This window comes from Lepus europaeus, chromosome 4, assembly GCF_033115175.1.
Source record: "Lepus europaeus isolate LE1 chromosome 4, mLepTim1.pri, whole genome shotgun sequence".
NCBI classification, from domain to species: domain Eukaryota; kingdom Metazoa; phylum Chordata; class Mammalia; order Lagomorpha; family Leporidae; genus Lepus; species Lepus europaeus.
The window spans coordinates 150,996,334-151,019,033 of NC_084830.1; the positions used below are offsets into that span (position 1 = coordinate 150,996,334).

General features: G+C 46.5%; 1 protein-coding gene across 1 annotated transcript in view; it reads right to left on the reverse strand.

The window, feature by feature from the left end:
• The window catches only part of MEGF10 (multiple EGF like domains 10), a 125,394-nt gene that overhangs the window by 17,162 nt on the left and 85,532 nt on the right, over window positions 1–22,700 (reverse strand). The window contains exons 9-15 of the mRNA XM_062189960.1: window positions 22,503–22,677; window positions 19,383–19,503; window positions 18,463–18,626; window positions 15,426–15,528; window positions 4,398–4,544; window positions 3,148–3,282; window positions 2,483–2,611 (exon numbers count right to left, since the gene is read on the reverse strand). Of these exons, the coding sequence (XP_062045944.1) occupies window positions 2,483–2,611; window positions 3,148–3,282; window positions 4,398–4,544; window positions 15,426–15,528; window positions 18,463–18,626; window positions 19,383–19,503; window positions 22,503–22,677 (974 nt within the window). The remainder of the gene's footprint in view (window positions 1–2,482; window positions 2,612–3,147; window positions 3,283–4,397; window positions 4,545–15,425; window positions 15,529–18,462; window positions 18,627–19,382; window positions 19,504–22,502; window positions 22,678–22,700) is intronic.

Below are 22,700 nucleotides of genomic sequence, written 5' to 3' on the forward strand. Positions count from 1 at the left end.
GTTGGTGCTTACGACTGCTTCAGGAACATGACAGCTTAAAAGAAGCACCAGTAATTCCCAGAGGAATTCCCAGGCAGGAACATAGACACATAAATGCAATAAATAAACCTGAAGTAATTTAAAAAGTAAAAAAAAAAAAAAAAAAAAAAAAAAAAAAAAAAAAGGTTCTCCTAAACTAGGGTGCCATTTTTGTCTAAGGGCAAAGAGTAACATTAATAGCTGACACTTGAGGACTGGAGTGAACATTAAAATGAATTCCCTGCTGACAGCACCCTCATTGCACAGAGGAAGAAACCATGGTCAAAAGAAGATTAGTAGCGTTTGTCCACGGTCACACAGACTAACAGTAGGATGTGTTGTGTGTTATTAGGTAAATATAGCTTTTCTCCTTTAAGTCCACAGCCAAGGCCCAAGATGACAACAGCAGAAACATCCAGTCTACCTGATACTCAGCGGGGCAGTCTCTCTCTGGTCGAAACAACCTATTTCTTAGATGATATTTAACAATGTGTGTAAATCTTTTTACATCTATATTTTCTTTCTTTTTTTTTTTTTTATTTGACAGATAGTTAGACAGTGAGAGAGACAGAGAGAAAGGTCTTCCTTCCATTGATTCACTCCCCAAATGGCCACTACGGGTGGCGCTGCGCTGATCTGAAGCCAGGAGCCAGGTTTTTTTTTTTTTTTTGCTTCCTCCTGGTCTCCCATGTGGGTGCAGGGCCCAAGCACTTGGGCCATCCTCCACTGCACTCCCGGGCCAGAGCAGAGAACTGGCCTGGAAGAGGAGAAGCCTGGACTAGAACCCGGCGCCCATATGGGATGCCGGTGTTGCAGGAGGAGGATTAACCAAGTGAGCCATGGTGCCGGCCCCCTACATCTATATTTTCTAAAGTAACCCACTTGCACTAGGTTTTACTCCCTATATTGGTTATGACTAGAAAATGGGACTAAATATCATTCAACGTGTATACCCTCAATGGTTACTGTAGAGACAGGAACTGAACACATTATTTTACCATGGGTACCTGCCTCTCTAAAAGTACCACTTAGGTTTTCTAACTCTCTCTTTCCACTGTGATGGATTTGTCTCTTTTCAGACAGGCTGACAATTGCCAGGAGGAGATATTAAGATGGCTCCACAGAGTCCATATGGGAATCAATGAAATCAATGATCCCCATGAGAAGCAAAGCTTTTGCCAAAAAAAAATCAGCTTCCTCTGGGGTGATTATAAGGGCAGGCAACACTACAGCCTCCATTCATTCACAGTGGTGTTCCCATTTTCATTCCGTCCAGCACATTCTTCTCCAAATGAGGAAGTGACCAACTTCCAAAAGAAAGAGTAATTCAACATGGAGCAAAATACATCAATCATTTTATGACAATAATCTGAGGTCTTTTTTCCTCTCCATACCCAGCCTTTGAGTATCTGGCCCTTGATCTGTGCCAGTGTGGATCAGAGTTCTTGCAACACTTGTATATTCAGATTGGCTATGGTTACCTCTGAAGTGATGTCCCCAAAATGCAGTGAAACACACACCAAGGAATTATATCTAATAACACTGCTTTCGTCAAAGAGCTCCACTTCCAAGATCTATTTGCTTTGTTTCTTTACCCCTCGGAAATGGGGTACAGCTTGAATCACTCCAGAAATAAACCACATTCAGGAAAAATAGTCATCAGACACAAATATATTCATATTGCTCATTCCCTAACATTTGCAGGTTGACTGCAACTTTGAAGTCTGAATTAAATGGCCAGAAAACCATCATGTAAAATCAGTATATCATTACTTTTTGATTTCTTTTATATGTATGATGGTTAGATGCAATATAAACTGAGTATGTGCCATGAAATTTATCACGTAAGGAACCACATCACCCTCATACATAACACATGCTATTTGCTGCTCACAAGTGAAATACTTTCAGATTAGTCAATGGCTTACGGTCATTGAATGACATGGCTAATTAATTGGCTTATTTAAAAGTCTTCGACATAGTCCCACATGAGGTCACACAACTTCTTCCTGAAATACAGAGGTGTGGGAGGCACCTGAGGGAAAGTGAGGTAGAGCAGAGTGTGGAAAGGGAAATTGGGGAGGAAGCCAGCTCAGGAGCCCAGAATGCTTTAAGGTCTGTATCTCGTAAGCTCTACTTCTACATTTCTCCACAATTAACTCTCGAGACCAATGCCATAGCAAAAAGATGCACTTACATATCTACTTTGATTTCAATGGAGAGTGAGTCATCAAAATGCGAATATGTAAAATGTCACATATCTATGTTCTTCCCAAGACACTATGTGGATTTAAATATAGGACCATGGCATACAGCTAGAATAAAAATCATTCCAAAACTAGAAGGCATCTTAGAATTAGTCTTATATCCTATCTGGGTTATATAAACACCAAACTACAACCTTAAAGGATTTGAAAACAAACAAGTAAGAATGGTTGATCAGTTGTCCTCAAGTAAGACTTACGTTGTGAGCAGTCACTGCCGATCCAACCCGGGTAACACTGACATGATCTGTCAATGGGATTACAGGTTCCATTGTTGGTGCATGTACAAATTCCTGCACAGTTTTTTCCAAATCTGCCACTGGGACACACTGTAGGTGTGAATAAGTTATAGGTCAGTAACTGTCAATCACAGTCCATTTCACAGGACCCTGGATGCTTGGGACAGGAAATGACTTTAAGGGTGCCCTCTGCCTTCATAGCACATGCCTCTGTTGGACAGCACCGCTCATCTTGAATAGCTTAATTTTTACAAACACCTGAAGCCAACGACCCTTAGGAAGACATCACAAAGCAGGAGACATTTATTACTTTTCCAGAAATCTGTCTTCAGGGCTTCCTGCTAGGATGGTCAAAATCCTTCCTGTTGGAGATTTTTCATGGGAAGATGTATCCAAATAAAACTGAAAGGGAGCACAGCTCAGAGAAGAAAGACAGGTGCTGGCCTGGGAAGCCAGCTTTTCCAGGACTCAGACTTGCATTTGCAGAAGCTACGGACACTGCACAGCACAGGGAGTGGAGCGCTGAGAATCTGCCCTTCGGGAGGCCAGAGGGGAAGCCTACAGGTGGACTCCATGGGCTCAGGCATCCCATCCTTACGAATTTCTTGAAATTCTGCCCTCCTTACCTTCGTTACAGAGGGCGCCAGTGAAGCCTGGCAGGCAGTCACACAGGCCTGTGATGTGGTGGCAGGGGCCGCTGCTGTGGACACACTGTGGGCACGTTTGGCTGCAGCGGTGCCCATAGAAACCAGGGGAACAGACTGGAACAGAACGGAAGTGGACAGTTACTGTTGTGGGATGCATTGCTCCAGATTCTACATTGGGGTCTAGGTCAAGCACGGGAGGAAAATTAAAAACCCTAAAAAAAAAAAAAAAAAAGATCCTGAGGATTTCCCAGGTATAAAATCAGAATGACAAAAGGAACAAGGGCATTTGCATACCCTGAGGGCAAACCAATGTCTTCCTCCTTTTTATTTTCCCATTTAATAGGCTCCAATTAGCTCAAGGCTTGGCACAGGGCAGGGGGAAGGAGCTCAAGATTTTCTGTTGATTGAATACAAGAATGAAAAAAATAAAAGGCCAAATACTAACAAGCCCCAAGCAAGTGCTCTCAGGCCATTCGTTGAACCTCTATTCTGTAAGAGCTTTTCCTGACAATAAATAGATCTAGTGTTCAAATTAGGGGGCTTTTCCTCCTCTGTGCAGTCCAGGTAAACGATTGCAACTGAAAAGCGAATAAGCAAAACACTTCTTTGCTTAGATTCCCTGGAGGACACTGTCTGGATTTAAATATAGGACAATGCATGGACTTCTTGATGGGAATAAAGGACAATTGCAAAAAAAAAAAAAAAAAAATCAGGATAGTGCACCTTAGAATCAATCACAACTTTCTTCTTGATTGCATTTACTCAAAAACTTAACAAAGTTTTACGGGTCATTTTCCAACTCAAAGTCTACTGCCCAATGTCAACAGTTCCCATTTTTAACTTCTCAGTTCTATTTCCCCAAGTATGATTTGCCTCAAGGTTTGGCTGATGTTGACTTTGGTAATTAAGGTAAGGCCAATGCCAAGTTGCTGAATAAAATAGTTACAGGTCAACGCATTTCTGGAACACCATTTGTAAGCTTCAGGACAGAGCAAGAATATCCCCAGGCGGGTGCCAATGAGGCAACGAAATCCTCACTGAGAAGAAACCGTTACAGCCCATCTGCGAGGTTTGTCCTGGAGGAGGGAAAGCACCAAGTTCTCAGGGAGGCACAGATGAGGACAATTCCACAAAACACAGGTGACCCATTACTGCACCCTCGCTGTGAACAGCTGTCCACGGCGCCTGGGGAAGGGGAGACGGGAGCGACCACCCCGGGAGTCACTTACTTCTCTGACAAGTGGTGCCCCGGAATCCAGGCGCACACTCACAGATGCCATCATCAGGAGAGCACGACGCCCCGTTCTTGCAGTAGCAGGGCAGGGAGCAGTTGGGGCCCCAGCGGCCCTCAGCACACACGCTGTCACAGTGGACACCTGCAACAACACACATGGGGCCAGGCTGAGGGCCAGGCACGGAGGTGGCTCGTGCAGTGGCTAGTTCGCTGAGACTCACGGGAAGCCAGGAACAGAGGTGATGGAAGGTTTAAAAGCCAGGTATCAACACACAGTATCATCATCATATTAAAATACAAGCAGAATGATTTTCTAAGGGGTCATAAGGAAGAAATAAACACTTTTGGGATACTGAGTTTTCTTCTTTACAATGAGGTGCAACAGGGAAGCTCCAAGGCTCTGTGTTGAAGACAAAATTTTTTTTAAGATTATTTATTTATTTGAAATGCAGAGAGGCAGAGGCAGAGAGAGAGTGAGAAAAGTCTTCCATCCTCTGGTTTACTTCTCAAATGACAGCAATGGCCAGAGCTGAGCCAATCTGAAGCCAGGAGCCTGGAACTTCTTCCAGTTCTCCCACATGGGTATAGGGGCCCAAAGACTTGGGCCATCTTCTACTGTTTTCCCAGGCCATAGCAGAGAGCAGGATTGGAAGTTCAGCAGCTGGGACTCCAACCGGTGCCCACTGCACGCAGGGTAGCACTGCACGCAGTGGCTTTTCCAGCTCGCTATGGCACAGGGCTGGCTCCATGAAGACAAAATTTGTCAAAGATCTGCATCATTTAGCACTCAGGGACTCTCTCCCTCCCCAAGTCTCTGTTTTCACAGAGAAAGGACAAATCATACAACGGTAAGACAAAATTTTTTACATCTTTAAAAAACTGCTTAAATTACTTTACATCCTTTCTCTCTCTTTCTCTCTTTCTCTCTCTCTCTCTCTCTCTCTCTCTCTGTTCCTGCTTTTCAAATAAATCAAAGCAAACAAAGAAACGTAAATGGGGGAGGGTGTTGTGGTGTAGTGGATGCCTGTATCCCATATTGCAGTGCCTGGTTCAAGCCTAAGCTACGCTGCTTCCATCCAGATTCCTGCTGATGTGATCCTGGGACGCAGCAGGTGACTCAAGAGGTTGAGTCCCTGCCATTCACGTGGAAGACCCAAATGGAGTTCCAGGCTCCTGTCTTCGGCCGAGCACAGCCCTGGCTATTATGGGCATTTGGGAGTAAACTACTGTACTGAAGTACTCTTTCTGTCTCTCTCTCTTTCTCTCTCACTCTATCTTTCAAAAGAATAAACTAACTTTAAAAATCACTTTATGCCAAGAAAACCTTCCTGGGAGCAGGCATCTGATCCACAAATACATTATCATCCCCCCCCCCCCAAATTTCTTTTGAAAAACCGAGATGCAGATGGAAACTGTGGCCTCCCCAAATGGGATACCTCAGCCAAAGCTTTCCCTGGTAAATTTCCCTAAACTTTTACTAGGGAAAGGCATCTTATTGAATGGTAAACCACTTAAAAAGGACACTGTGAACCCGAATCCTGCTGTTTGGTGAAATTAAACATAGGACCAGCAGGGATCATCTGTGCCAGGCTTCGCCCTCCACTCGGGTTCTGGCAGGTCCCACGCTCCGTCTGTGAGCCGGGGTCCTATCCGTCAGCAGCTAGGGCGGGGACACTGCCTCCCAGGACTTCAGACACTCCTCTGTGTCACGGTCTGGAGCCATCCAGGCCAGTCCCCGTGCGGACTTTGAAGAGGCGAGAGCTGAATCATTATCTGGTTAATCCGCTGCCACGTTTTCTGTAGGATGAGGGCTGGAAGCAGGGAAGGTAAGATTTAGCCATTTCCGGTGCTGGTGTTTACTAGCTACTTGTCCAATCGCCGGCGCTATGTTGAATAAATCCCGTTAATTCGGTGACGACGGAAGGGATTGCGCTCTAGCTCACAGGTAGACGCTGCTGCTTTACGCTGCAGGTCGTCGCGATGTGCACAGACCTTGGCACTTTCTCAGTCTGAGCATATGAGAGTAACTACCATAGGCCAGACTGGCCAACCTGAACAAAGCCGAGCCTTTCCTTCACCCCAGATTCCTCTTCTCTGACGAGGTTCAGCCATCTGGCTAGCAAATACGGAGGTCATTTCCAGGTAAGTAACCAGGCCCGGGACGGGGCAAGCAGGAACTCTACCTCCTTTTGTTTGCACAGAATCACAAGGAAAGCTGCAGACGTAGCCTTCTCTCCCCACTCATGCATGCACACTTCCGCAGAACCGAACTTACTTTTAAATAACTTATTTGAGGATGGCTTTGAATCTAAATGATAATAATTCTATTACCACTCCCCTCTTAAAAATTCCAGCCGGGTTTTGACTCTGTCATCCGTGCGAGTGAGTCATCATTTTGCAGGTATTAACGTCTAACCTATCTGAAGACAAATACCAAGCATGTCCCACACTGCTCCCTTGCTTCCCACGGCTCCTCCTCCTCTCCCGTTTCTCTGGGCTCTGTTGCTATCTGACCTTTACCTTACAATCAAGAAAGGACCTGGTAAATGTATTACTGTTGAATGCACCTTCTCTGAAGAATATTAATATTTTATGGGAGCACACATTTTAAGAGGCTAAGAAATGACTATAGAACTGTAGAATTACCAGCAGTGAGGTCCACAGAGCATGGAGTAAGTGCTTCTCTGGGCGTGCGGGTGCTAACAGGACCCTCGGAAAACACAAGCCTGGAGTGAACTCTTCTCCAGGACTAAGAGTGCGGAGTCTGCTTTCACCATTTGGGGACCCTGCGTGCGTTATTCCTTCATTGTTTCTGCTGAGCTCATCTTATTCTTTGCCACCTTTGTGACAGTCCTGCAGTCCTATCTTCTGGCTTCTTGGATTGTCAACAACAGAAAATAATCTCACTTCGCGAACATTCAAGGAGTCTGGCTAGCTACTGGCTCGCTGGTGAGAAGGTCTCTAAGGAAGGTTAATTCCAAAAGGGTCAAGACCTCGGAACGGGCAAACTCTACTTTTTCCTGGGGTCATCATAAGGAGAAGACAGTTTGTGGAAGGGGAAGAGGGTTCCAGGCTACAGGAGCAGTGAGTGTAAGGCTCAGAGGCCTACAGCAGTCCGTGTCTATCCTACAGGAACTGCAGGTGTTGGGTGGACTGAAACCCAGGGCCTTGGAGGAGCAGGTGAGGTATGTGGGCAGCCAGGCCACGGCCATGTTGAGAAGAACCATACACACTGTGCTGTGGTGTGTGACCTCCTCCTGATGTGGACAGGGACCCGACACACAGATTTAAGAAGGAGGGCACAGAATGAAATGTGGGCTGCCTGGGAGGGGAGAAGATGGTCTGAAGGAGGTGGGGTTGGAAGGAAGAAGACATGTCCTCTTTCCATGGATGTTTGGGAGACCCACGGAGAAAACTGACGAAATGACAAGGCATCCAATGTCTTCAATGGCCGCAAGAACAAAAGAGAAGATGAACCCTGGAGAGATATAAGAGACAGTGGAGATACAGGGTCCCCACTTCCCCCATACACACACACAGACACACACACACACACCCAGAGACACACACAACCAGACACACACACACACCTAGAGACATACACACACACCCACAGACATACACACACATACCCAGAGACATACACACACACCCAGACACACACATACCCACCAAGACATACACCCAGACACACACACACACACACACCCAGACACACACACACACCCTGAGACATACACAAACACACAGACACACACACACCCACCAAGACATACACCCAGACACACACACACACCCAGACACACACACACACACACCCAGAGACACACACCCAGAGACATACACACACCCACACACCAACAGACACACACCCAGAGACATACACACACACACACACACCCTGAGACATACACAAACACACAGACACACACCCACCAAGACATACACAAACACACAGACACAGACACACACACACACCCAGAGACACACACAGACACAGACACACACACACATTCCATCGTTCACCCAGGTAGTGAATGAGTTCTGGCAGCTCCAGAGGGGAGAGCCGGTGCCTGCGGATGCTCACCACAGTACAGGCAGACGTTAAGCACTTGCTGCACTGACACTAAGCACAGTTGCTCTCTCCAACAGGCTATGCAGTCCACCTCGCAGCTGCACCATCGTGTCCTTTGCTTCCCTGCAGAGCCTTCCTAACCCAGCAAGCGCAGTATATCCATGTCCCTAGGATGGCGACCCTTCCCAGCTGCAGGCCTGGCAAAGTCGGCCTCGCTTCTTTTTGGGGGAGCTCAAGTCTGCGTCTTTTAATGTTAGCCCGAGTCACAGAGGCATACAAGAATGGCAAGGCGTTTGGGGGAAATTCCTTTGGAATGCTGATGAAAGAACGGACAAAAATGTTAGCATGCATGACTCCAGGGACTGGCTCCCTAAAATATTTGGGATAAGAGACAAAAGCAGAGGCACAGCTTTAAACGGGCAGTGCCTGGGGTTCTGCGGAGGCAATTTTTCTGATAAATGTCCTGATGCTGATAAGGAGACTCTGCACAGGGCCATTTCCGCCAAAGACAGGGGGACAAAGAGCTCTTTGATGGCCTGCCACGTTGCTAGGCGATGGCTGAATGATGCCGATAAACTTCAGCTAAGCAGCTCGAAAGAAAGGTCTACGCATTTCATGCCTGCCGCTTTACGCCAGTGGCCTCAACGCGAAATCAGCATTCCCTGGACGTATGCAATTGCACAAATGGGCCAAATAAATCATCTGGGGCATCACTCTCTCCCCTCTCCAAGATGACATCCCAAGCCCCCACCTTGCCTGCTTGTTTACATTCTTTATGCCAGTGCCTCAGTGTTGGGGGTGGCAGTGAGTGAAGGAAATGACTCTGATTTGATGTCTTGGTCCTGGACAGTGAGTTATTCAACTTCTATTAGAGCCCCAAGAGAGATTCGTTAGTAATAGTTGAAGTTGGTGACCATAAAGAGGAACAACTATAGCACTTAACTCAGCACACTTTTTTCTGCTTTTAACCAACACAGCTGGGGCAGGGAGCCCAGAAGTCAGTCTCAGATAATTTTGGGAAAAATGAGTGCCTCCCAGCACCCTCACTTCTGGGCCCTAGCCCATTGCTTTCAGGTGACTTCTTCCCTAAGACCATTCAGACAGCCACACACACAGGTCTCTATCGACACTGAAAAGTTAGGGACGCATGCACAATAATTAAACTTCTTTGACTAAAGTGGAGACCTCCAACTTGCATGTTTCCATCACTGGCCAAAGGTAGAGATGTCTCCCCTTATGATACCACTGCAGGTGTCAGTGAGCTGCAAGAGAGAGCACTTGAGACAACCCAGTCCCTGAGGCAGCAGTTCCCTTACTCAGCCGATTGCATCTGGACTTTGGACTTGGAATGGAGGAGGGCTGACCTTGAGGGAACGCGCCTCAGCCACAGAAGGCCTGGTTCCACTCCCTGGGCCAAGTGGGGAAGCTGGATGCTTTTCATCCACTTGCCTGCAGGGCTGTGCCTTCCAGCTTGCTACCCCTAGCCCAGAGGAGCAGCCCTACCCTCCTCCACTCTCATTCCCCCTCCTTTGTGGTAAATCATGCTTTGCCAGTCTTTCTCTCTTTCCCAAGACTCCCAGCGGCTTCCTTGGTGTCTTAATCCCTTTTCTATCTGTTTAGCATTCAGCTTTTTCATTCGGGTTCAAAAGCATCCTTAACCTTATCCATGCTTCTACCATTGGTTAGGAGAAAGAAATGCTTTTCAGGATCCCAGTTTCTCAAATAATTAAAACAGTAAGGCCTCACAGAGGCCACTGTACAGACTGGTAACTACCACTGCTTGAGTTACGGGAAAACTCATTAAATGACAGGTTGTGCACTACACAAGAGCCCCTGGCCAAGGAACCAAGGCAGGGCAGAAATCCAGCTCACATTCCATTTGCCCATGCGTGCATCCTGCAGGATTTCTATATCCTTTCCAAATACACACAAAAACGACTTTATAGACTGGCAGGGCCTCCAGGCTGCTCCTGGTCCTCATCTACTCTCCAACTTCTCCTTCACTGGGTGTGTGACCAGGAATGTGCGAGTTTGAAGAGTTCCCAGGTGACAGTGATCCTAGCCAGTGCTGGGAACCAGGCCGGAGATCGCACACGTTCCCAGACAGCTGGAATGAAATCTTGATGAGCTGCGATGCTCAGAAAATAGGTGTGCAGGCTGGCCGAAGTCAGCAGAAAGGGAGCAGTCGGCAAATAGCAGCCTGCTTCTATGTTTTTAGAAAACACTTTATAAAGTCTAGCAACTCGACTGCTCTGCAAATAGCCTCTCTCTCTCTCTGTCTCTCTGTCTCTCTCTCTCTCTCTCTCTCACACACACACACACACAGAGGCACCCCTTACTGGCATCTGAAATTTTAGAACAGCCATACAAAAAGCAGGGCTCATCCATCTTCAATGGTATTTCATTTTCTTGTATATTTTTACCGCAATATGCCTTCTTTTTTGGAAACCAATCTATTAGCTAAAAAGACAGTCTATTAGCTTGAAAGCTCACTAAATTAAGGTTTTAAATAACCACATATACTATATATATGAATATATAACTACATACTGGGACTGGTGCTGTGGTGTAGCGGGTAAAGCCACTGCCTACAGTGTTGGCATCCCATTTGGGCACCAGCACAAGTCCTGGCTGCTCCACTTCTGATCCAGCTCTCTGCTATGGCCTGGGAAAGCAGTAGAAGATGGCCCAAGTCCTTGGGCCCCTGCACCCACGTGGGAGACCCAGAAGAAGCTCCTGGCTCCTGGCTTCAGATCGGCGCAGCTCTGGCCGTTGCGACCATTTGGGGAGTAAACTGGCAGATGCAAGATCTCTCTCTCTGCCTCTGCCTCTGCCTCTCTGCCTTCCAAAAAATAACTAAATCTTCTGAAAAAAAAAAAAAAAAAAACAAATACACTTGCCTCTGGAAAATCTTAATTTGCTTTTAGAAACAGGATCTGGGATATCAGATGCAACTTTCATTTTGGTTAATTTTCCTAAGTAGTACATTTTTGAAGACTTATGACTGCAAAACGAGATTATCTATGATAGTAAGAATTTTTAAAATCCCAGATACTTTAAGAGAAAAAGACATTGGCCAGCACCACGGATCACTAGGCTAATCCTCTGCCTGCGGCGCCGGCACACTGGGTTCTAGTCCTGGTCGGGGCACCGGATTCTGTCCCAGTTGCTCCTCTTCCAGTCCAGCTCTCTGCTGGCCCAGGAAGGCAGTGGAGGATGGCCCAAGTGCTTGGGCCCTGCACCCACATGGGAGACCAGGAGGAAGCACCTGGCTCCTGGCTTCGGATCAGTGCAGAGCACTGGCTGCGGCGGCCATTGTGGGGTGAACCAACGGAAGGAAGACCTTTCTCTCTGTTTCTCTCTTTCACTGTCTAACTCTGCCTGTCAAAAAATAAAAATTAAATTAAAAAAAAAAGGGAGAAAAAGACAGTCAAACATCAGATCACAGGGCAAAGTTTGGAGGAGGCATGGACCCACCTGGTGAGGCCAGGGGGAATTCCTGAACGGATCAGGTTAGAGCTTGATGTCTCCTTGTTCAGAGGGTTCAGGATCACCGTGCTGTCATTCATCTCTGCCTGGCCCCACAGCGCCCCCAGTGGCCTCGCACATTACACTACATCCTTGGTGTGCTCTGGGGGAAGCACCTTGTGTTAGGTGCCATGCTGTGCTTTCCATGAATTACTAACACTTCAGCTGGAACAGTTCTGGCCAGGGAGGACACAGCATCACTTGCTTCCCTGGATTTCTGTCAATTCTCTGGCCCTAAACCTAGCAACTAACTGAAAAAACACAGCCTTCTTTAGACTGAGAAAGGACCTTACAAGGCACTTATTCAGCCACGTTCACTGATGAAAAACCATGGGTCTACCTGATACTGACCGTGAAACCAAGAATTTGCCCTTTCTGTTAAGAAAGCAACTCTTGATCCAAGAATAGGGTGTTTTATGGGAACTTCTGAAGCTTTCTTTTCTTCAAAATGTGTTTGCTTCTACCATGGTGTTCTGTGGGTACAGGGAGTGACCTCACAGCTGGCAAAGACACTGACAGATGCTTACAGACCAACAGCCCACACAGAGGACTCAGAGAAATGGGACACTGGGGTCAGCAGGCCAGCCCAGGAGCAACAATGACTTAGAGACCATGCAGCAAAGACATGGGGTCCAACAAGCCATAGAAGAGTGATGTCAGGAGGCAAAATGTGTTCCCTGTGGGAGAAGCAGGCCAGTTACAGGTGGACAGAAGATTACAAGATTACATTGTGTGACAAAGCCACTGCATTCCTAGGGGAGCCTGGCAAGTCTAAGGCCGACAGGATCGTTTGTCCTACAACCCATGACCCAGACGGTGGAATTCAACTGACATATTTCCCAGCTGGCTTCAGGCCAAATCTTGCCTCTTGCCTGTCTCATGTCTGCTAGTGTGTTCTTTTCACTGGCTCGTTCTAAGTCACCGAAGCAGTTGGATATTGGAGTAGGAACTGGTGTGTGCAGGGACACAGCACTCTCTCTAGATTCAGAAGACAAAAAGTAGCATTGGTGGAGTGTGGCCCAGAACAGATGATGTGTCTCTCAGTTGAGAAAGCTCTGGACGTGCCAGAAGGTGAAAAATGCTACTTAGCCTCACTCTGATCATTGAGAAATCAGTGTTGGTTTCTATTTGAGTACTTTAAAAACTCTGGTAGAGTCACAAAATATTGATAAATCCTGGTGGGAGGGAGTCTTACCATTAAATAACAGAAAAACCAATAGAAACAAAGGGAAGCAGGTTTTCATGTTGTGAATTCAGAGTTATGCCAGCCTTAGGAAACGAAGAAGGAGCTACAGCGGTGGGGAGGCCTTCTGTCTGTGGGTAGCTCCTAAAGACGAACATGAAGTCCACTGTACTAGCCTGGACTTCTGTCCCAAGGTAGCTCTCAGACACTAGAAACCAAGCACACAATGCTAACCTCCATTTCTTCCTTCCAGAAACCAAAGAAGCTCTCACAAAGGACTCTCTTCTTAGGGACTGACGACATCACCAAACAGGTTGCTGGTGACATCCCATGTTCATGGATCTGAAGGCTTAAAGTGATTAAGACAACAACACTCCCCAGAATGACCTGGGATTGAATCCCCATTAAATTTCCACCTTGCTTCTTTGCCAAAAATGACAAATCGATGCTATGACTTATATAGAAATTCAAGGAACCCAGAATACTGAAAACAATCCTGAGTAAAAGGACAAAATTGGAGGTCTCACATTTCTCAGTTTTGAAACTTCCTATAGAGCTACAGTTATCAAAACATTGTGGTACTGACATAGGACAGACTGGTAGATCAATGGAAGAGAGAGTAGAGAAAGAAAGCTTCTCACCCATATGCACAACTGAGAAGAGTGTCAAGACAATTCAACGGGAGAAAGGACAGCCTTTTCAACAAATGGTGCTGGGACAACTAGATACCTACATATGAAAGAATAAAGTTACCCCTACCCTGCCCTAACTCAGGCCATATATAAAAATTAACTCAAATGGACTAAAGACCAAATGTAAAAAGCTATAAACATAACTTTTTTTAGAATAGAGTACAGGGATAAATCTCTGTGACCTTGAATTAGGTAGTTGATTTTGTAGATTTGACAACAAAAGCACAAGCAATGAAATTTAAAAGCAGACAAACTAAACTTCATCAAAATAAAAGTTTGAGCTGCAAAGCATATCATGAAGAAAAGTAAAAATTAACTCAAAGAATGGGAGAAAAATATTCATAAATCATCTATCTGATCAGGGATGCATATCTATAATTTGTAAACAACCATTACAACCCAACAATAAAAAGAAAAATTACCCCAATTCAAAACAAGCTTAAGATAGGAATAAATACTTTTACATAGATGATATACAGATAGCCAATGAAGGCATACACAGGATACCATGGGCCAACATCATGAACCATCAGGAAAAATCAGTGAAAAACCACAGTAAGACATCAGCTTGTCCCCACCAGGATGGCCATAATCAAGAAAACAGGTGTGTTGATGAGGACAGGGAGTCTGGAACCCTAATTCCTGGCTGGCAGGAATGTAAAGGGCTCCTGGAAGACGAGCAGTGCTTTTTTGCCCATGATGTACAGACTCTGAAGATGACATTAAATGTCCAAGGAAATGTATCATCAGCAGAAACGATGCTCTTCCTTCAGCACCAACATGAGCTTGGTAACTTATGGTTGAAACCAGAAAGCCATTATCCAAACATTACCGCAAGAAAAGGGAAGTGTAAAAACTTTTTGGGGCCAGGGCTGTGGTACAGCAGGTTAAGCTGCCTGCTGTAGCACCAGCATCCCATATGGGCACCGGTTTGAGTGCCAGCTGCTCTATTTCCAATCCAGTTCCCTGCTAATGTGCCTGAGAGGGCAGTGGAGGATGGCCCAAGTGCTTGGGCCCTGCACCCATGTGGGAGACCTGGATGAAAACCCTGGCTACTGGCTTCAGGCTGGCCCAAAGCTAGCCATTGCAGCATTTTGGGAGTAAACCAACAGATGGAAGATCTCCTCTCTGTCTCTCTTTGTTACTGTAACTCTTTCAAATAAATAAATAAATTAAACTTTTAAAAAACTTTTATTCCTAGCAATAAGGATTTAATATTTGCCTATAACCACATTCATATCAGTATTTTTGCCTCACTAACGTGACTTTAGTTATTTGCTTAAAATACACTCCAGGGGGTCTTGCTGAACCCTTCTGAGCCATTTGCACATTTCCTGTCTTGCTGCTCCCACAATATCAACACTCGGTTACAGAGCAAATAGTCCTAACTAACATTTTGGGGCATAAAAAAATGGAGACTTTACCATATTTTCATTTTTCTTTCCTGAAAACTTGACTGGTGTACGTTTCTCTGAAGTGGTGAGAGCAGTCCTAGGCATGAAGTTGACAAGTTTCCTCTACTGAGTCACAGCCCTTGGTTCTCACCTGACCATCCAGGGAGGCAGCGGCAGTGGCCCGTGGTGGGGTGGCAGCCGTCTGCGTGGCTACAGTCACAGCGCTCAGCACAGTTGAGTCCATAGGTGCCATCCTGTATAAACACAGCATCAGGGACAGCCGTGAGGACCAGGGAAACGCAGGGACAGGAGACAACAGGGTCACACCAGCCATGGAAGGCAGCCCCTGCTTGCAGAAGCAACTTTAAGAGCACACACCACAATCGCCTCTCCTAGGTCTCCTTGGTCCCCACTATGAGGGTCCAGCAGGGCAGTGTTTAAAAAAATCATGCAAGCCCTACTTCATGCCTGCCATTGTGATTCAGCCATACAAATGGCAAAACCAACTAGGAGAACATGCTGGTGAGCATAGGAGGGGGAAGTAGTAAAAAGTTGGCCCTGGGGCCAGCACTGTGGCGTAGCAGATAAAATGCAATTTGGGGCATCCATTTCCCCTACTGAAGTGTCTGGGTTCTGGCCCTGGATCCACTCCCTACTGCAGCTTCCTGTTTATGAACATCCTTAGAGGCAGCAGGTGATGGTTAAAGAGCTTGGGCCCCTGACACCCACATGGGCAACCTGCATGGAGTTTTGGGCTTCTGTCTTCAGTCTGGTCCGTTCTTGGCTGTTGTAGGCATTTGGGGAAGGAACTAATGGATGGAACATGTCTCTGTCTCTCAAGAAAAAAAATATAATAAAATTTAAAAATTACTTTAAAAAGTGGTGCAAAAATGGGAACTAAAAAGTAAGTTTACTTTGCTGCAAAAAATTTTGACATCTGTGCATGGTTTTTTATATGAATTTTCCATGAACATTTTGAAGATCACTCATATATAAGGATTCCAAGTTTTTTTTCTGCACCAGAATAAATTTTTCTTTTAATCTCACTTTCCACTAACTAGAAGCTTTTAAAAAATAATTTATTTCTTTGAGAAATAAACAAAGAGAAGACTCCATCCACTGGTAACCTCTCCAAATGCCTGTCATGGCAAAGATTGGGTCAGGCTGAAAATACGAGCAGGTAATGCAATCTGGTTGCCCCACTTGTAGGCCAGGAAGCCACTCACTTGAGCCATCGGCACTGTCTCCCAGGTCTGCATTAGCAGGAAGCTGGAGTCAAGAGCTGGAGCTGGGCACTGAACCCACGTACTGTGATTTGAGTGTCTTCATTGCTAGGCCAAATGCCTGCACCTCCACCAACTTTTTGACATACCCTCATAAATGAAAATACAGATAACTATACCAGTGAATTTTTAAAAACCTTATTATAAGCCACAACTCATAAAAACAGCCTCTCGTTCCTAAAGATGTTTATAAAATACTGCAGTGTTTCCTGGCATGGATTTTATTCTTTAGGGGAAAGGAAGCACCTTGGTCCACATAAAGAAGTTCTAGAATTTCTTAAATTATAGTTCTAATTAAATTAAACTCATTTCCATAAGTCGTCAGTGGGATACAAGGAACCATAAAGGGAAACAGAAGCGGTCTGTGACTTCTCACCAGCTAGCACTCTCCCTTCCAGGAAGAAGCCTAAAGCATGTGACGTGTTCGGAGTCAAGGTCCCAGGGATATGCTGGCACGCCCTCCTCACTCCTGCCCTCCCAGGTCTTTATGTCTTCACCTCTGTCTCGTGGTGCAACAGCAGCAGGACTCTGAGTACACACTCAGTCCATATGAAGAACAACAACAGAACATTCTGCACTTACATGCTCTACTCTTTCACCCCAGATCCTATGAAGTAAGGAAACGTAGCACCACCGGCCTCCTCGCAGTACACACACACTAAGAAAAATATGGCACACACAGCGACCACGAGGGAGGAACGTGGGAGCCAGCGTAGACACACTGTGGTGCCGGACGGCATAACCACTGGTCCAGAACTTGCACAAACAAAACAAAAACCTTTGAAACCATTGCTTCGGCACTGCTAATGTTTCATGGGTATGCATCGGGTTTAGCTTTGCAGGTGATGAACTGACACATCTACTGTCTAAAAACAGACACAACGGTGCCGGGGCTTGGCTTTGTCTGCAGAAGGAGGGAATGGAAATAATGTTCAAGCCCCTGTCCCAGATACTGCTGATCTGTTCACTGGCCAGCTGAGAGCAGCAAAGCTACTTAGCTCTGTCTTGGGGGTTGGAGGGAATGGAACAGCCCAGGGCGAGAACTTTCTTCTTTGGGAAGTGGGTTGCACTTAATGGGGGAGGGGGTGGCAGAGTGCGATGCACCCCTTCTATGGAAGTCCCCTCAAGGGGTCCCCGTTCAGGGGGTGACCTTGTTCTGTCACCAGGAGATATGTCCTGGAGGCAGAGAACACTCCTCGCCGAGAGATGCTCAATGACTCAGGAGAGCAGGATTGCAGTGGGGAGAAAGAGTGATGGGAGTGAGGGAACAGCAGGCCAAGCACTTTGGGAAGAAAGAGAAATCAGTAGGTTCTGACACAGTGCACTTTGTACACGCACACCCTCTCCGCCTGCAGGAGACTCAGTGTGAGATGCGTGATGACCCCAACCTCCAACACACGGCACTGTCAGTGGAGGGAGCCCTGAACGAGGGAACGCTTGTGACTCCACAGATATTTGCATGAAAAGATGCTGTTTCCAAACCTTCTTCCACCACCTGGATGAGCATTTCGGGGGCACCAGCTAGCACCTGCTTTCAACCCCCTGCCGCTTTCCACCCTACAGCTTGGGGGAGCCATTGCGTTGGAAACAAAATATTTAGAGCTGACAGGCACACACTGGGTGTCTGGCCAGTGCTGTTGGCTGGCTGCCACCAAGACATGGGTGTTTAAGAAACAGAAAATAAAGGATGGGGGCAGGGGAAACAGGGCTCAGAGGAAGGAAAGGAAGAAATTCCCACAGAGCCTACTTAGAGCAAATTCCAGGTCTATCACTTTTCCAAAGCAACATCCAGTTTGAATCCAAACACCTTGATTCTTTTAACAGCTACCACAGGGTGGGTCACATTCAATCACTTTAAACCAGGCAAAATGCAAAAAGATGGTGGTGGTGCTAGTCTGGGCGTACCTGGCAGGGCAGTTCGCATTTCTCCCCGTGCCATCCAGGGGCACAGGTGCAGGTCCCATCCAGCGTGTTGCAGGCTCCCCCATTGAGGCACTGGCAGGTTAAGTTACAGCCGAAGCCCCACGTACCACTGGGACAGCGGATAGAACAGTCCACCCCGTGCCAGCCTGCAAGACAGGAAGACACAGTGCGTGAGGGAGACCAAGGCAGGAGAGAGTTTGGCTGAGGCTTTCCAAGCCACGTTTCCCCCTAGAAACTTCTTGGAGATGCACACTAGTGTTCCCCAGCCTCAGCCCTTGCAGCAGAGAGCCTTGGCTCTGCCTTAGAAGGCAGAAATAGACACACAGCACCTAGAGGATGCACACAGCTGTGTGTACAGTGTGATCTGTTGAGGGGGCCAGAGCAGAGAGGCACTACGGGGAGCCTGGGGCAGGGCTATGGGCAAAGGGGCATCTTTAGTGCGTGGTGCTGCATGCTCGGGGAAGCTAAGCTTTGTTCAGATTAGGAAATTGCAATGTTTATATGGCGGGGCTGTGCCATATAAACCATGAATGAGAACCCAGCATCCCAGCTTCACCTACAGACACACTCGCCTGGGCCTCCCACAAAATCTGTGCTGGGCTGCATTTCCTGCCACAGCTCCAGGCCCAGTTTAGGGGCACAGACACGTGTCTGCTTGTTTGCTCTCCCCAAAGTACAGGTTCATAGACTTCTGGAGCTGACAGCAGCTTCAGAGACCATGCAACGCAAGCCTCTTCCCGGGACTCCCTAAAGCATCGGGGCCACAATGATGCAGGGCTTGCTGGGGTCAGCACTGGGGTTTGGTGCAGCCGAGGCTAGAATCCTAGTCTAGGTTTCTTTCCTCTACCTGTGGGAAATAACAGGGCCAGGATCAAATCAAAGCCTCATTTTCCCACTCTTACCTGCCTTGCAGGTGCAAGATCCATCCACAGAAGAACAGACGGCATCGTTCTGACAGCCACAGCGAGAGGAACAATTTATCCCATAGGTTCCCAGAGAGCATGGGCTAGAGCAGTCGATGCCCTGTGTGGGCACAAATAGCAAAGTCCATGCAATTTTGCCAACTGAAATAAGGCCAGCCCAAATAAACAAAAATACATCTTGGTGATGCTAATTATACTTCCTCTCTAATTTTAACTCACTGTGTTTTTTTTAAAAGTTGCTTGCTATAATGTCACCACTACACAAATTTTAGAGATTTAAAGGCAATACCAGCTGGCCTATGTTTAGGAGACAGTATTAAATGGGACCTACAAAAGCCTGCTGCCTTCATTAGATTTGCCTTCACAGCAGAATCAATAAAATAAATAAACTTCATCCTTAGGCAGACAAGTAGATATATAAAAATAAACTGTAGCTGTGAAATTACTGCCAATAAATAAACAAGCACAAATGTGAACTCTGTGTTAACTCCCATGCTTCCCAGACTCCCTTGTGTAAAAGGTGATCACAGCAGTGGGGAAGCAAAGCTCGAGTGGACTGATAGTGGGCACTGGACATAGAAGACCGGAGGTTATCTGTTCTCAAAACAGAAGGGAGTTGTAAAATAAAGCAAATAGAAGGGCCAACCACAGGACTGTGACACTGGACAGAAAACCCTGGAAAGATGCTCTCAGCTCTGTGGCTTTATGATCTAACAGTTCCACATTATGTGTTCTGAAAATACCACCAGTATTCTGTGTTATTCTCCTCTTTAAAACAGAGGGATTTGACAACAAAGCGTTTTCCTTTTTCTTTCTTTTCTTTCTTTTTTTTTTTTTTTGATGTATTTATTTATTTGAATGGCAGAGTTACAGAGAGAGAGAGACAGGGAGAGAGAGAGAAAGATCTTCCATCCACTATTTCACTCCCCAGATGACAACAGCCACGGCTGATGCGGGCCAAAGCCCTGAGCTTGGAATTCCAACTGGGTCTCCCACATGGGTGGCAGGAGCCCAAGTACTGGGCCATCCTCTGCTTCCTTCACAGGCACATTAGCAGGGGGCTGGATCCGAAGTGGAGCTGCTGGGGCTCAAGGATCAGTGTTCACATGGAACGCAGAGGTTGCAAGCAATGGCTTAACCCCTTGCACCACAATCCCACCCCATGCACTTTCCTTACAGGGATGAGGAACAGCGGGCCTGTGGGCCGTACAAGGGACACAAAATCACTTGGTCTGGCCCTGCCAAGGCAACCACAAACAGGAATCAAAATTCACTAACTCTGCAGCTGGTTAATTTTTAAGTGGATAGTTTTGTATGGCCTGCGAATGATGTTACAAATATCCAAACGGCAGCCGGCGCCGTGGCTCAACAGGCTAATCCTCCACCTTGCGGTGCTGGCACATCGGGTTCTAGTCCCGGTTGGGGCGCCAGATTCTATCCCGGTTGCCCCTCTTCCAGGCCAGCTCTCTGCTATGGCCCGGGAAGGCAGTGGAGGATGGCCCAAGTGCTTGGGCCCTGCACCCGCATGGGAGACCAGGAGAAGCACCTGGCTCCTGGCTTCGGATCAGCGCGATGCACCAGCCGCAGCGGCCATTGGAGGGTGAACCAACAGCAAAAAGGAAGACCTTACTCTCTCTCTCTCTCACTATCCACTCTGCCTGTCAAAAACAAAAACAAAAAAACCAAATATCCAAATGGCCCTTGGCAGAAAAACAGTTCTCCAGCCTGGCAACAAAGATTCCCAACCTACAGCTCAGAAATCCTAGAAGCTATAGGCAAATTCTGCTTTCTGGGTGTATAGGAACATGGAACATTTGTAGTGTCTACATTATCAAAAGGATCTAAAAACTTATAAACAACTAGCTACAGAATGTAAGTACATAATAAACACTAACTTGGGAAACAAGCGTCCTTAAAAAAGTGTATGGATGGGCAGGTGTTTCGTGTAGTGGTTAAGAGGCTTGTTGGGATGCCTGCTTCCCACGTTGGAGTGCTAGATTTGAGTCCTGACTCTGCTCCCAATTCTAGCTTCTCACTAACACAGATCCTGGCAAACAGCACGTGATTGCTCAAATGATTGGATATCTTCTCCCACGTGGTAGACTTGGATTAAGTTCCTGGCTCTTGGTTCCAGCCACTTGGAGAGCGAACTGGAAAATGAGAACTCCAGCTTTTTTTCTATCTTTCTATTCTCTTCCTACACACACACACACACACACATTCCTAGAATATGGAACTGCAAAATATATTTATTGGGCCGGTATGGTGGCACAGTGGGTTAGGCTGTCGCTTGAGTCATGGGCATCCAATACGAGCACTGGTTCCAGTCCCATCTGCTTCACTTCTGATCTGGCTCCCTGCTAACGCACCTGACAAAGCAGTGGATGATGGCCCAAACACTTGGGCCCCTGCCATCCACATGGAACATCCAGATGGAATTCCAGATTCCTGGCTTTGGTATGGCCCAATCTCAGCTGTGGTGGCCATTTGGGGAGTGAACCAATAGATAGAAGAACTCTCTCTACCCCCCTCTCTGTAACTCTGCCTTTCAAAATAAATAAATTTTTGAAATATACATTTGTTTTGTTGTGAAAAATTTTGAAATCCTATGTATGATGGGTCTTCAAAAAGTTCATAGAAATGCATATTACGAAAAGGATGCATATGTTTCAAGTTGTTTTGTAGCAAAGCAAATTTATATTTTATTTCATTTCCCCATGAACTTTTTGAAGTACCTGCATATGGTGTGTGTCTTCATGGAATCAAAACAAAAATTGTCAACAAGAGGTAGTCTACTTTGAACAGTAACTGTTGCCTACAAAGTAGTAATGTAAAATAATGACTTTAGGAATAATTATAACATATTCTACCTGACATTTATATTAAAAATAAGAGCCATGGATTAGTTAACTAGCATTCCTAGTTTCTATTCTAAAGCAGTTACTTATTTTTCTATCAGCACTTTTCTCTGTTCTCTTTCTTGCTGTCAATGAATGATTTCGGTGCATTCCCTGGTCTTCCCAGGTCATATAAGTCACGGCACTGACATGCTCCACACCATACCCATCTTCTCCTTGCTCCAGAGCCCAAGTCACTCACTTGGAATCCTGGGGCACAGGTGCACTTCCCGGTCACACTGTCACAGTCGGCCCCATTCTGGCAGCTGCAGATCTGTTGGCACGCGTCCCCGTAGAATCCAGGAGAGCATGTCTCATTGCAGTAGAGGCCCGACCAGCCCGGCTTACAGGCACACTCTCCAGACATGGGGTGACAGCTGAGGACCGGGGATGAAAGCAA